Source organism: Fukomys damarensis, unplaced genomic scaffold (genome assembly GCF_012274545.1).
Source record: "Fukomys damarensis isolate Sample0158 unplaced genomic scaffold, DMR_v1.0_HiC HiC_scaffold_21, whole genome shotgun sequence".
Lineage (NCBI taxonomy): Eukaryota > Metazoa > Chordata > Mammalia > Rodentia > Bathyergidae > Fukomys > Fukomys damarensis.
This window is the reverse complement of record NW_022900933.1, coordinates 1,848,738-1,862,346: the sequence shown is the minus strand read 5'-3', so window position 1 is coordinate 1,862,346 and position 13,609 is coordinate 1,848,738. Positions and strand designations below refer to the sequence as shown.

Genomic DNA, 13,609 nt, shown 5'->3' with positions numbered 1-13,609 from the left:
TTTTTTTTTTTTTTTTTTTTTTCAGACAGGGTGGCTATGTAATTCAGGCTGGATAGCCCGGGCTGGCGTTGAACTCATGGCAACCCTCCTGCCGCAGCCTTGCAATTGCTGGGATTAGAGGAGTGTGCCACCATGTCTGGCTCCAAGTCTGGCATAAGTGACCTCTACACATCTTCTGCCTCTAATATTTTATCATCCTAGGTGTTAACCTGCTGTTGAAATTAGGAACATTGGATTCCAGGGCAAGAAAGAAAGAGCTTTCAGTGTATTCACCTCAATGAACATTGAATGGGTTCCCTTTAGAGAACTATAAATTCTAAGTGTCACCGTAAAAAGGAAAATATCATAGTGGGTCCCTGGAAATCAATCCACTGAAAGGATGGTTTGGGGGTCTCTCGCAAGCAGGATCTACCAGTATCGTTTGAGAGTGGGAATTTCAGCCAAGTCCCCTGAACGCACATTCATCCAAATGCCCGGGCCAATCCCAGGGGCACTGGAACTCATTTGTTGAGGATTATTTTTGTTTCAGCTAGTTTTTGTTTACTTGTCTTCTCAAAAAACCCAAAGTTATTATTTGAAGTGATTTTTGTCCTTCGGTTTCAAAAGAGCATCTTTTCCTAAAATATTAGAAGCTTCAAAACTATTGTTTAGTTCAAAGAATAAAATATAAATATAAAAAATTATATCTAACTTAAAATATGTTGAGCATATCTCTGGCTAAAGTAAACAGCTTTAAGAGCTTTAAGACTTCTTTTATTCTCAAACCAAGTGCTTCCTAAGGAGTATATTTAATACACGTCTCTGCCAAGGCTCTCAGCTGACCAACTCAAACAGAAGGACTACGTACAACTTGTGAAGAGTATGTGGGTAGTACTCTAGTTTGCAAAGTACTTTAGTACCTATCAACCCTAAATAAGCTAGCATTAGGTTTTGAGTCCCCAAAAGCCCACCAAACTCAAATAGAGAATTTTGACATTTTAGAGTCTAACCCTGACCCCCACCCGCATCCAACTACCTTAAAAATGAAGAATCAAGACAACCAAATTATTTGAGCGCAAAGATTATGTTTTATTTCATCTTCAGCCACTAACAATATACACTACACAAAGGGGTGGAGGGAAGGCAGGGGAATGTGGAAAAAATGAGATCCAAGACCTGTCATGTAAAGGTACAAGAGCCCAATGATGAAGGCGACTGTACTGTATCCCTAAAATGTACCAATAAACTCAATGAGGAAAAAATATTCACTGCACAAAAATTTGAGAATGAGTGAGGGAGCTGATGAATGAAGGACACAGACACTCTCGGCCTTGTGGGGGGAGAGACACCCCAGTGCATTCCTGCTACTGCAGACCCATATCACCCCCATATCGCAAGGCCAGTGCATGAGCCAAAGCAACCCATTCACTCATTACATGACTCTGGGAATTTTTCATTGAACTCAACAGCCAGGAAGCACCAGGACTCGGGGAAGAAGTGTGCATTGGAACCTGAAAGGTGGAACTTGCTAAGGCCTCCCCGAAGCTCTCACCTGGGCATTTGCTTTAATCTCCCCGAAAACCAGCTTTCTCTGCTCCCCAGTCCACGGGATGATATACAGCCATGTTGACCTTGCACCTTTTTTCTTTGCTTTTATCCGTTCGTGTTTCCTGCACGTAGTGTTTACATTTACCTTGGGAAGTGGGTACAAGGACGTAATAGAGCTTTCCTTTTTCAGTCTCCTTCCCCTTCCTCTCCACGCCCCTCCCTTTGCCTCTAAACGAAAGGTCCCCGCTTCATTCTCCTTGATATCATTATTCTTATTCATGTCTATGGCGTGCAGTGTTTACATTCGTTGAGGTTATTAGGCTCCTGTACATGGCACATCTGAATTCTACTTACTTTCCCTTCCCCTCCCCTCTGCCTTCGTCCTTGGTCTCCTGTACGCCTTCCCCATATGCAAGGGGTTACTGAGCTCTTGTTTCCTTCTCGTCACCCTTTACTATTGTACTTTGCCTTATCCACATGAGAAACACCACTAAGTATTTAAGCTTGTACGACTGCATTGTTTCACTCAACATTATATTGTTCAGATGCATCCATTCTCCTATAAATGCCTCAAATGTATCTTCTTTACAGCTGAGTAGTATTACATTATGTACAGATACCACGTTTTCTTTGCCCACTCGTTGAAGGGTATTCAGGCTGCTTCCAGGATTTAGCCATTTTGAATCGTTCTGCTATAAACATTGATTTACACATGCATGCATGGGTGTGCATGCATCACTGTAGTACGACCTCTTTAGCTCTTTGGAGATGATACCTAGATCAGCTGGGTCATGCGGAGTTTCTAATTTCAGTTCTTTGACAAATCTCTGTGCTGATTTCCATACTGGCTGTACTAGTTTGTATTCCCACCGACAATGTAGGAGGGCTCCTTTTTTTTAATTCTTTGACTTCCTATTATGCTTTGACTTCTTAATAATTGCCATTCTTTCTGGTGTAAAATGAAATCTCAGCATTGTTTTAATTTGCATTTCTCTAATGGCAGAAACACTGAATGTTTTTTCGTATGTTTGTTGACCATTTGTACTTTTGATGAGAAGAGCCTGTTCATTTCATTTGTCCATGTCTTGATTGGGATTTCTATCTAGGTAGTCTAATTTTTTTGAGTTTTTTGTACATTCTAGGTATTAGTCTTCTGTCTGAGAAATAACTGGCAAAAATTTTCCCTTTCTGTTGGTTGTCTCTTCACTCTACTAATTGATTCACTTGCAGTGCAGAAACCTTTTTAATTTGATGTAATCCCATTTGTTGATTATTGTTATTATTTCTTGTACAATTGGGGATTGTTTAAAAATCCTTTCCTACACCTATGACTTCAAGTGTTTAACATATTTTGTCTTCTAGTAGGGTCCATGTTTCTGTTGTAATGTTGAGATCTTTGATCCAGTTTTTATTGTAGTTTAATTCATGGTGAGAGATACGGGTCCTGCTTCAGTCTTCTGCTGATACCCACTTTACCAGCACTATTTGTTGTCCATCTTTCCACCATTATATGCTTTTGACACCTTCATCAGAGATCGAACAGCTGAATGTGTGTAATGATGTTTCTGCATCCTCTATTCTGTTTCATTGATCCACAAGCCTGTTTTTGTGCCAGTACCATACTGTTTTATTACTGTTGCTTTGCAGTATAGCTTGAAGTCTGATGTGATGCCTCCTGTTCTGCTCCTTTCCCAAGACTGCTTTGCTATTCTAGGTCTCTTCTGGTTCCATATGAATTTTAGGATTATTTTTTCTAGTTCTGTAAAATACGCCATCAGGGTTTTAATTGGGATTTCTTTAAATTTGAATAACAGGATTGGGAGTATGGCCATTTTGATTATATTGGTTCTGCCTATCCAGGGGCAAGGGACATCTTTACCTTTTCTGATGTCCTCTTCAATCTCCTTTTTCAGAATACTATAGTTTTCTCTGTAGAGGTCTTTCACTTCCTTGGTTAGGTTAATTCCTGGTACTTAATTTGTCTTGATGCTACCATAAATGGCACTGTTTTCATAATTTCTTTCTCAATGACTTCATTATTGGTATATACAAATGCTATTGGTTTTTGTGTGTTAATTTTGTAACCTGCTACATTGCTGAGCTGGTTATTGATTCTAAGAGTTTTTTGGTGAAATTCTCTGGGTCTTCTATGTAGGGTATCAAGTCATTTGCAAATAATGACAATTTGAGTTCTTTCCTATATGTATCCCTTTTATTTCTGTCCCTTGCCTGACTGTTCTTGCTAATGTTTCAAGTACTGTGTTGAATAAACGTCATGATAGTGGGTACCTTTGTCTTGTTCCTGATTTTAGAGGGAACACTTTCTGTTTTTTCCCCATTTAACATGATATTAGCCAGTGGTTTGTTATAAATAGCTTTTATCAAATTCAGTTATAGTCCTTCTATACCTATTTTGTTCAGGGTACTTATCATCAAGGAGTGTTGGATCTTGTCAAAAACCTTTTCTGCATCTATTGATAAGACTGTGTGGTTTTTGTCCTTACTTCAGTTTATGTGGTGTATTTTATTGATTGATTTATTGATTTATGTTGAGACAGCTTTGCCTCTCTAGAATACAAACTATTTCATCATGGTGTATGATCTTTTAGATGATTTGATGGATTCTACTCACTTATATCTTGTGGAGGATTTTTGCATCAATATTAAATAGATTGGCCTGTGGTTTTCAGTTTTCTTTTCAGTTGAGTCTTTACCTGGTGTGGGGATCAGAGCGATGCTCGCTACCAGGAATGAGTTTGGAAGCACTCTGTTCTTTTCAATTTCTTTGAAGAGCTTGAAGATATAGGTGATATAATATCCTTAAAGGTTGTAGAATTCAGCAGTGAATCCATCAGATCCTGGCCTTTTAGCGGGTAGGCTTTTCATGTTATCCCAGTTCCATGGCATGTCATTGGGTAGTTCAGCATTTTTTGTCTTCTTCAGTTAGCTTCGGTAATTTGCATGTGTCCAGGAATATATTTCTTCAAGATGTTCCAATTTTTTTGAATACAGTTTTTCACAGTGGTCACTAGCTATAGGATTTTGATGTTGTCTGTTGTGATTTTGCCTTTTTTCTTTTCTAATTGCATTGATGGGAATCTTTTTTCTCTTTCTCTTGGTAAGTTTGGCTAAGGGTTTATCTACAGAGTCTGCCAAAAAATCTGTATACACTTCAGGAAAAGAAAAACTTGTATAAGCATTTTAATACTAAATCTATTGAGACATTATAAGATTAATACCATTGGTCTCTACAATTGCAAGAGGTGCTCAGAGTGGTGGCCCTTAGCTTCCAGACATTTATTAGTATACAAACTTCTGCTTGGGTAACCTTAATCCTTCAGAATGCTACATGTGCATTTTCAATGTCTTCTCTAAGGGCCAATGGTGTAGTAGGTTTTCTGTAATACATGATACCCTATAGGGTTTTGCACACAAAGGTAACACCATCTGTTGAAAAAAATCATACTATTTTTCTTTTCCTAAAGTGTGTCTACATTTGTTTGGTGGAGTTGGCATTTTGTTTTATTCTTTCAAAGGACTAGATCTTCATTAATTCTTTGTAATTTTTTAGTCTAAATTTTCTTGATTTCTACTCTAATCGTTATGATTTCCCTCAATTTTGGTTTGGGCCTGCATTACTGTTGTTTCCCAAGTCTCTTGATGTTCCTGATGAGGTTATTTATTTGAGCTTGCATTGTTTTTCTAATGAAAGCACTGATTGCAGGGAGCTTCCCTCTTAGGACTGCATTCAAAGTGGCCCAGAGGTTCTAGTGAGTTGCATAGACTTTGTCATTAATGTCAGAAAATTTTAAAGTTTCTTCCTTGATTTCTTTTGTGACCCATCAGCTATTTAAGAATATGTTACTAATTTTCCAGGTATTTCTTTATTTCTTCTGTGGTTGATTTCTTTTTTTTTTTTTTTTTTTGGTACCGGGGATTGAGCTCTGGTCCTTTTGCTTGTAAAGCAGGCAGTGGAACCACTGAGCTAAATCCCCGGCCCCTGATTTCTATTTTCATTGTACAGTGGTCTGGTAGCACACACAGAGTGATTTCAATTCTTTTGTATTTGCTTAAGCAGGCTTGGTGGACCAGCATGTGATCTATGTTAGAGAAAGTACCATGTGCTGCATGAAAGAACACACACCCTGTTGTACCAGGGTGGAACATTCTGTTTATGCCTGTTAAGTACATATGTTCAAGGGTGTGGTTCAGCTCTGAAATTTATTGGTTTTGTTTAGTTGATCTCTCTGTCAAGATGGGGTGCTGAGACCCCCCCACACACACACTATGATTGTGCTAGACTTATTTGGTCTTTTATATTCTGCAGTTTTGCTTTATGAAGGAAGGTGCTCCAGTATTCAGTGCCTGCCATACTCCCAGCCAAATGAACAGATGGGCCCTGACCAGCTTGGCTCTAGCTCCAGGTTCCAAGATCTTATTGGCCCCGCTTGGTTCATGAGTCCAGCTCTGATCCAATGATCCAGAAAACATGCTCGTGCATGGAAATGTGGGTGGAGGAGTCACCCTGCAGATCTGGAGTCAGCTCCCACAGAATAGGAAATCACCAGGAACTTGGCAGATACTCCCAAAGATATCAACTATAATTATCCTCACAAATGAAGCTCAGCACATCATCCCCCACAAATGGGTTTTGAGAGAATAATAAATGCTGGGTTCCCATGACATGCTAATTAATAGCCTGATCTCTGCCAAAGAAAATTCTAAAAGTATTTTTAATTATTAAACCAAACCTAATTGCATCCTAAATAATTTGAGTCGCAGTTTGGCACTCGCCACTTCCTGAACATCTACTTCTCAAGTACAGATCGGGTCATGAACTTCGGCTCCTTAACTTGGAGCTGAGAAGATCTGAGTTCCTTGCCGGAGAACCCTGAATCAAATGTCGCTGGGCCCCATCTGGCCTGATCTCGTCCTCATCTAACATCTCAGAGCCAGCCTAAGTGGGAAGGTCCCCCCCGAAGCACAGTGCATCCCCAGGTGATCTGTTTGGATAATCCCTCATCTCCAAAGATAGGTTTGAATTTCACCATCCATATAAGGCCTCTCTAAGTGAGTGTTCTTCTCATCCCGGCCCTCCTGGTTTCCTTGACCCTTCTTTGTCTTATCTTTTTCCAAGCACACCAATTTCTATTTAACACATTAGAGTTTATTTAAATGTAACTGACTGTGGGTTTTAATCCCATCTAGAAAATAACTTCTGTTAACAGTTATTTTAGCTGCCTACACACAACATCAGGAGACTGTGACCTGGCGAAGTTGACGTATCAAACAGACCCACAAACACCTTACAGGGATTCTCTTCCCTACAGTGAATGAGGTGTTTTCCCCACTGAACTTTTAAATGATTATTAGTGGTGATATAAAGTTTCTGATTTTTATATATTAGATTTTGCATTCCATAACTTTGTTTACATGCCTTGGCGATTCTAATTGTCAACAGATTCCTCCAGACTTTCCTATAGATAGTATTATTTATAAATGAGAATAATTTTGTCTCTTTATTCCTAATTCTTATTCTTTGTACCTGTTTTTGTGATTTTTTTTTTTGCTAAAACTTTCCTTGAAATATTGAATAATGGGCATCTTTGTCTTATTGTGGCATTAATGGGACCAGTTCTGAGGTAGAACATCCCTAACTTAAAAGTCTGAAATCCAACAATGCTCCAAAACCTGAAACTTTTTAAACACCAACATCACACCACAAGAGGAAAAGTGCATGTCTGACCTCTTGTGACAGATGACAGCCAAAATTGAGGTGGGCTAAAATATTGTGTAAAATTACCTTCAGGCAATGTGCACAGAAGTACATAAAACAGACAAATTTTGTATTCAGATTTGAGCCCAATCCCAAGACACCTCATTATGTATATGCAGATCTTTCAAAATTTAAAAAAAAGTATCCAAAGTCTTACACACTTCTGGCCCCAAGTATTTCAGATATGAGATACTCAACCCATACAATATTTATGATAGAATTTGGACAGGTACTGGTACCAGTCAAAGTCCCCCAAGGAAATACATGGCACATTCAAATTACAGTTCAGGAATCTGTATTTACAAGGATCTATGTACACGGCTTTGAATTCAGGAAACCACAAAAGCCACTGCCAGAGCCCCATGTGAGCTGGCACAGGCTGAGCCGGGAGCCTCCCTGTCCTCCTGCCTGCTCAGGGCTCACAGGCAGAGGATGGGGCACAGAAAGAAGCGTGCAGGTGGATCTGGAAAAACAAACGGAAGTCCTGCTGCAACATCACTGCCTTAGATTGTGGGCACTGCCTTTGTTCTTCGATGCTGAGTTTTTCTCAGGGCTGGGTGTTACATTTTATTGATATTCCCCATCTCTTAAAAGAATCATATAGATTGTTTCTTTAATGAGTTGGTGTATATTGTAGATGATGTATGTTGTTTCTGGCATAAGTCCTGTTTGATCAGGAGATACATATATATTTTGCTTTTTGTTGTTGTTTCTTTTTTTATTATTTTGGTACTGGGGATTGAACTCGGGTCCTTGTACTTGCGAGGCAGGCAGCAGAACCACTGAGCTAAATCCCCAGCCCATGGAGAGACGAATATAAACAGATTGATGAATTGAATTTTCTCAGGGATTGTGTATATATTTTAATAAAATTGATCACCTTTCCTTCTTTTTTATTCTCTGAAACATTTATTATAACACAGATTCTAACATCTGCTCCTCTGAAGTTTGTTAAAATAGGCCTTTCAACCCTTTCTGGCCACCTGGACTTTTAAGGGGAATGAGAAATTTTCTTACTAACTTAATTTCTTTTATGGTTCTTAATTTGGGTATCTTATTCTTCATGCTAGTTTACGTTTCCAGGAAATTACTAATGTAGCTAAACTTCTGGATTTACTAGTATTTTAATTTAGTGTTATGAAGTATGATCTTCTTCATGTTCAACTTTTGATAATGCTTATAAAATGAACCTTTCACTTTACATGTGCTATTCCTGCTCTTTTTTCCAGTGCCAGGGCTGAAGCCAGGCCCAAGCATGCTAAGTGTTGATCGGCCACTGACTGTAGTCCCAGCCCTGCCCCTCTTTCATATTGGGTGCAGGGCTTGAGAACGGCCCCTGATTTCCAACAGTGCGCCCGGCTCAAGGAGACCCATCTTCTATGGAACATTTTTATGTCCCTCTTAACCAACAGAGATAACTCACTGTGATAACGAGCGTCTTTCCTCAAATATTTGCTTTTCTATGTTTTGTGATCTAGAGAAACATTCATTCTGTATTGAAGCCAAGCCACATTTCTTTTTTAATTTTATGCTTTATTTTTTCATTGCTATCTGTTTGCAGTGAAGAATGTCTCTGAAATGTGAACTCGCTGCAATGCCTAGATCAGAAATTCTTCCTTGACCTCACGATTTCTCGGCTTAAAGCTATCCTGGACTCTCCTCTCTCGCTGCCCAGAACCCTAAGAGCACACACTGGACGCTGATTCAACACTTTCTTTGAGCCCATCTTCATCTTCTTGCCCCACTCACAGAAGCCGTTAGCTCAGGTCAGCGTCTGTCACCAATTTCAGTGACTACGGTCTGGGGTGACTGGACCTGGATCCCGTGAGCCCCTGGAAGACATTCCTACTGGTTCTGCTTATCATTCACTTTATCTGAAAAGCCAAAGACGGGTCATGTAAGTTTTTAGACAAATAATACATTTCTTATGGTTATACATGAAACCTGTCATTTTATCGATCTGCTAGTTATTCCTTGCATTCTGTTCTCTCTGAAGGTGATGGACTGAGGCATCTTAGTTCCCGGGCAGACAAAGGAATATGCACATGATCCCACAATTCCAAGGCAAAGTTATTTGACTGATGAAACCGATTTTCCTAACAATTTGTCCTGCAATGCTCCGGCCAAGTTGTTACAAAACCTATTTGCAATGTCAGTTGCTGCCATCTGGTGGCCATGTGCAGGAATAATGTGATTCTGAAAGTAATTGCCTGAAGAGAGTTCTTGAAGATCCCTACCTACCACGTAACTCTTATCAGAACTGTGAATTTAAATAAAAAGATTGGGGGTAGAAGAAAGGGGTTTGTGAATTACTCCTATTTTTATATACTTAAAGCAAAAACCTGACCATAATAATTTATACATAGATGATTGTAAATGAGAAAATTCAGCTTTATAGACTAAATTCTTCTAACTTGATCGACCAACAGAGCCTCCGTGGTCTATTTTGATGTAGATCTCATGTCCAGTCAAGGCTATGTGGAGGTCAGTGGGCCCAACCTGGAAGGGGACCGCCAGAATGCCTGGGAGGATTCCGAAAACTCTTCCCACAACTGTTGGATGTCAATCTCCCAGAAATTTCTTTTTTCAATTCCAGAAGATCCTGATGGCAAACCCATGTGAGGGAACAAATAATGAAGGAGGCAGCACGGGAGTGGAATTGGACACACTTGCCTTTGAATTTCGGAGATGCCACCTTCTAGCTAGGAAACTTGGACCTGTCACTGACTTCTGTGGAATTGGAATAGCGATTCTCCTAATCACACACGGGGCTCACCTGAGGCTTATACCTGGGTGTGGTGTGCACCAGTGGCCTCAAAGTCATATAGGCCTAATCAGAAAGACCCAATCCTGAATAGCCCCAGTGCCCAGGGACAGCAAAGGTACTTCCCCATCCCCCCTTCCTCGAGAAACCGCCTGCAGCCATTGCCGATTGCTCCTCCAGGTACGCCTGGGGCCCCATCTGCCTTGGCCTTCCTTCTATTTCCTCCTCTTCTCCTTTCCTTGTAGCATTGCCTCAGTCAGTTGCTGCCTCCTGAGTCCCATTTGCTTTGCATCTTCATGTCCTGGAAATTGACAGCAAGGACAATGAACTTTTCTGGCTAGTATTGGTCACTTCTCATTGCATCTTTGCTAAGTTAGGTTTAAAGGCCACTTCCTCATCAGAGGTGAGCATAGGCCAGAGTTCCATCCGGTTCCTACCATAAATGCAAACTTCCTGACACACAGAGGGGAGTGCCTCTCCTTTGAGGTCTCCCCTGTCTCCACACTCTTTGACCTTCTTTTCTTCCTTGCCAGGTCACATTTGGGCTGCTCCAACAGAAGGGGTGCTGGTGGATCCCCAGACAGGTCAGGCCTAGGCCCACGGACCAGGTGGATCTACAGAAAGGCAGCAGGAGACCCAGGCAGGTCATGCTCCCCGCTCCAAGTCCTAGATACTTAGCCTCTCTCTTCCATGGTCCTGTTCTTCCTGCCTGTCTTCCAAATCTACTTTACAATGCCACAAACCATTCTGTAATGAGAAACAATTTTAAGCAAATTATCATTTGCCTTTAATGTTGGACTAAGGCAGCTGAGGCGATCACCCTGTAGGTTCCATCTTGATGTCCTCTGGGCATTCCTGCCCCTCGAGTGGTCACTTCTTAGTCTCCTTGTCAGCGCATCCCCATCAGCCAGCTCAGCCTTGGAACTCTTCAAGTCCGCAGCCCTCAGCTCTTCACGCTCCTGACCATGCCCATGACTTTGGTTGCTGTCACGCTCTACCCAGGGACCATTCCCAGTTATGCATCCCCAGCACAGACCTCTCCTCTGTGCCCCGTGCCTGTATAAGAAATTACCTGGTCAGCATCTACCATAGCACGTCTCACAGATGTCCAAGCCCAGATGCACCTTTCTTCTCTACCCCTCTTCTAGGGCTCCCTGTCTCCATCAGGAGCACTGTACACCCTTTTTATTGGGGTGTTGTTTGGAAACTTCACCCTGGCTCTCCAACCACAGCTCATCTTCTTTTCCCAAGTTTAAGTAGCCATGGTGCCTGTATGTTTTTCCTCTGTCATCTCTGTCCTACTAACTTTTCTCCCCACTTAAGTAGCTGCTCTTCTCTAATCTTGTTTCCACGCTGCACTAGCGTGATCATTGTTAAAAGCATACGTAATCGTGTGATTACTTTGCCTAATACATATCAGTGGCTTCCTGCTGTTCTTAAGGAGACCAACCATCTTTGGAATGGCTGTGAGCCCTGCACACCTTGCCCCACCCAACCTTGTTTTGAGCTGCTCTTTCCTTGAAAAAGCTTAGCCAGCTGACCTCTTTCAGTTCTTCCAATAGACCACACTCCTCCATCTCAGAGTCATTGCACTTGTTGTTAACTCTGCCTCGTAGAGTCCCCTAAGAACTCCTGTCTTACTTTTCTCGTTGCTGAGATAAAATACCCAGCACCCAAAGTTAAAGGAGGAAAGGTTTGTTATAGCTCAGTTTGTAGAGGCTTCAGTCCACAGTCAGCTTGCTCCAAGGCAGGGTTTTTTTGGCAGAGGAGAAATGGTCCATGGTATGGCCAGGAGAAGACAGGAAGCAGCAAGCAGCAAAGGCTACCTTCTTTCTGTCCCTCTATACTCCATCTAAACCACAAGCCTGTTGACGGTGCCACCCACACCCAGGGTGGGGCTTCCATCTTCCACACCCAGAACTATGCTAAACCAATTAGTTCTCACATACCTTTAATCCCAGTTATCATATACCCTAGATCCAGCTACCTCCAAAAAGTCGCACCTAAGAGTGCATGGGGGAACATCTAGATACAAACCATAACAGTTTCCAATCTTCCAATTTCTGCTAAAAAAAAATCCTTAGGAAACTTTCTTAACTGCCCCTTAGACTTTTCCTTCCAGTTAGTTCTCTAAGGCTGCTGTAATAAAGTCCCACAAAATGGTTAGCCTAAACAAACAAATTCACTTTAATTCGGTGCTGGAGATTGGAGGTGTGAGATCAAGGTATCTGTAGAGCTGGTTCCTTCTGATGCTGTGAGAGAGAATCTGTTCCATCTCTCAGGAACTGTGACATTCTTGGCTTACAGAAGCATCACCTCAGCTCTGCCTTTGTCTCCACTGGGTGTCTTCCTGTACCTGTATGCGTACTTCTGTTAGGTTTCACCATGTTATGAGAAAGCCTTTACAGTGGACTTACAGGCCTGCTACTTTAGTATGACCTCATTTTTAATGACCTTATTTCTGAGGTACTGGGGGTTAAGACTTCAACCTATGAATGGGAAGAATGGACATAACTCTACCCATAACATCTCTTGTTCATCTTCAAGGTTGTGTCCTCCGGTTATATACTGTCATAATCCTTCTATATAGATGTATTCTTCAAAGCACTGATCATTGTTAATGTCGGTCAGGTGATCACACAAGCAAAAGTATCTATTGCCTACCAGTTCCATTCTTGTTGACCACCGTGTCCCAAGTCTGTCACACAGCAGTCCTTTAGTAAGCACTTACAGGGTGACCAGTAAACTGCAGGTCTGTGTGGAGAGTCGAGGCTTCCCCTCTGAGTCTGCTCAGTCGTTTCTCGGTGCTCGGTCTGTGGAGCTGGAAGTGAGCCTAGGTGAAAGGGCAGAGGCCGCCCATGAACATGAATTGCTGCCCAGTCTCAGTGACTCTTGAAACTCCTGCACGAAGTTTCCCACAAAGCCAAGGCCATGCTAGAGATGACATTTGCTAGCACCTTGAACTTTCACCTCAAGTGTGTCTTAGAATCATCAGTGATTTGCCGGGGGCCTGAGTGAGCGCCTCTGGAGAACTTAAAAATGGGCTTCTTCCCTACTGACTGGAATAGCTCAGCTGGGTGCTTAAAGGGTTAGTAGAATAAAGTGAATTCCTGGGGCCTCTGTCGGCTGGCTGTAATATTCTAAGAACTAGCTATTTGATAACTTGGAGCACAGTTCCTCAGTGCAGACGGAAAGGGATTCGTAGTCTCTTCTCCCTTTGACTGGTATTTCTACTCATGAGTCACCACCGTGGAACCATACAGAGCTCAGCAAGGTCAAAAGCCTTTTGAACAGCTGTGCCTGTGACCCTGTTGGGCCTGCCTTCCCCTTGTACTCACAGAGTAAGTGCCACCTCGGCAAAGTGCTGAGACCATTTAAGGTCTGGCTTTTGTGTCTCGTCCTCCTGTGGCATGAGGAGCACTGAATACTCTAAATATTGGACTTCCAGAAGCTTCAGCCCGCTGACCTGCCGCAAGGAAGGACATCTGAAGGTTTCCCAAGCCAGCAGGAAGCCAGGATGAGGCCCAGAGCAAAGGTGAGGA

At 41.8% G+C, this 13,609-nt stretch overlaps 1 protein-coding gene across 5 annotated transcripts in view; it reads left to right on the top strand.

The window, feature by feature from the left end:
* Ccdc198 (coiled-coil domain containing 198) overlaps nt 1–13,609 on the top strand; it is a 32,398-nt gene that overhangs the window by 4,366 nt on the left and 14,423 nt on the right. For all 5 annotated transcript variants that reach the window (XM_019210202.2, XM_010641429.3, XM_010641431.2 and 2 more), the window contains exon 3: nt 13,516–13,602. In XM_019210202.2, coding sequence (XP_019065747.1) covers nt 13,516–13,602 — 87 coding nt within the window. The remainder of the gene's footprint in view (nt 1–13,515; nt 13,603–13,609) is intronic.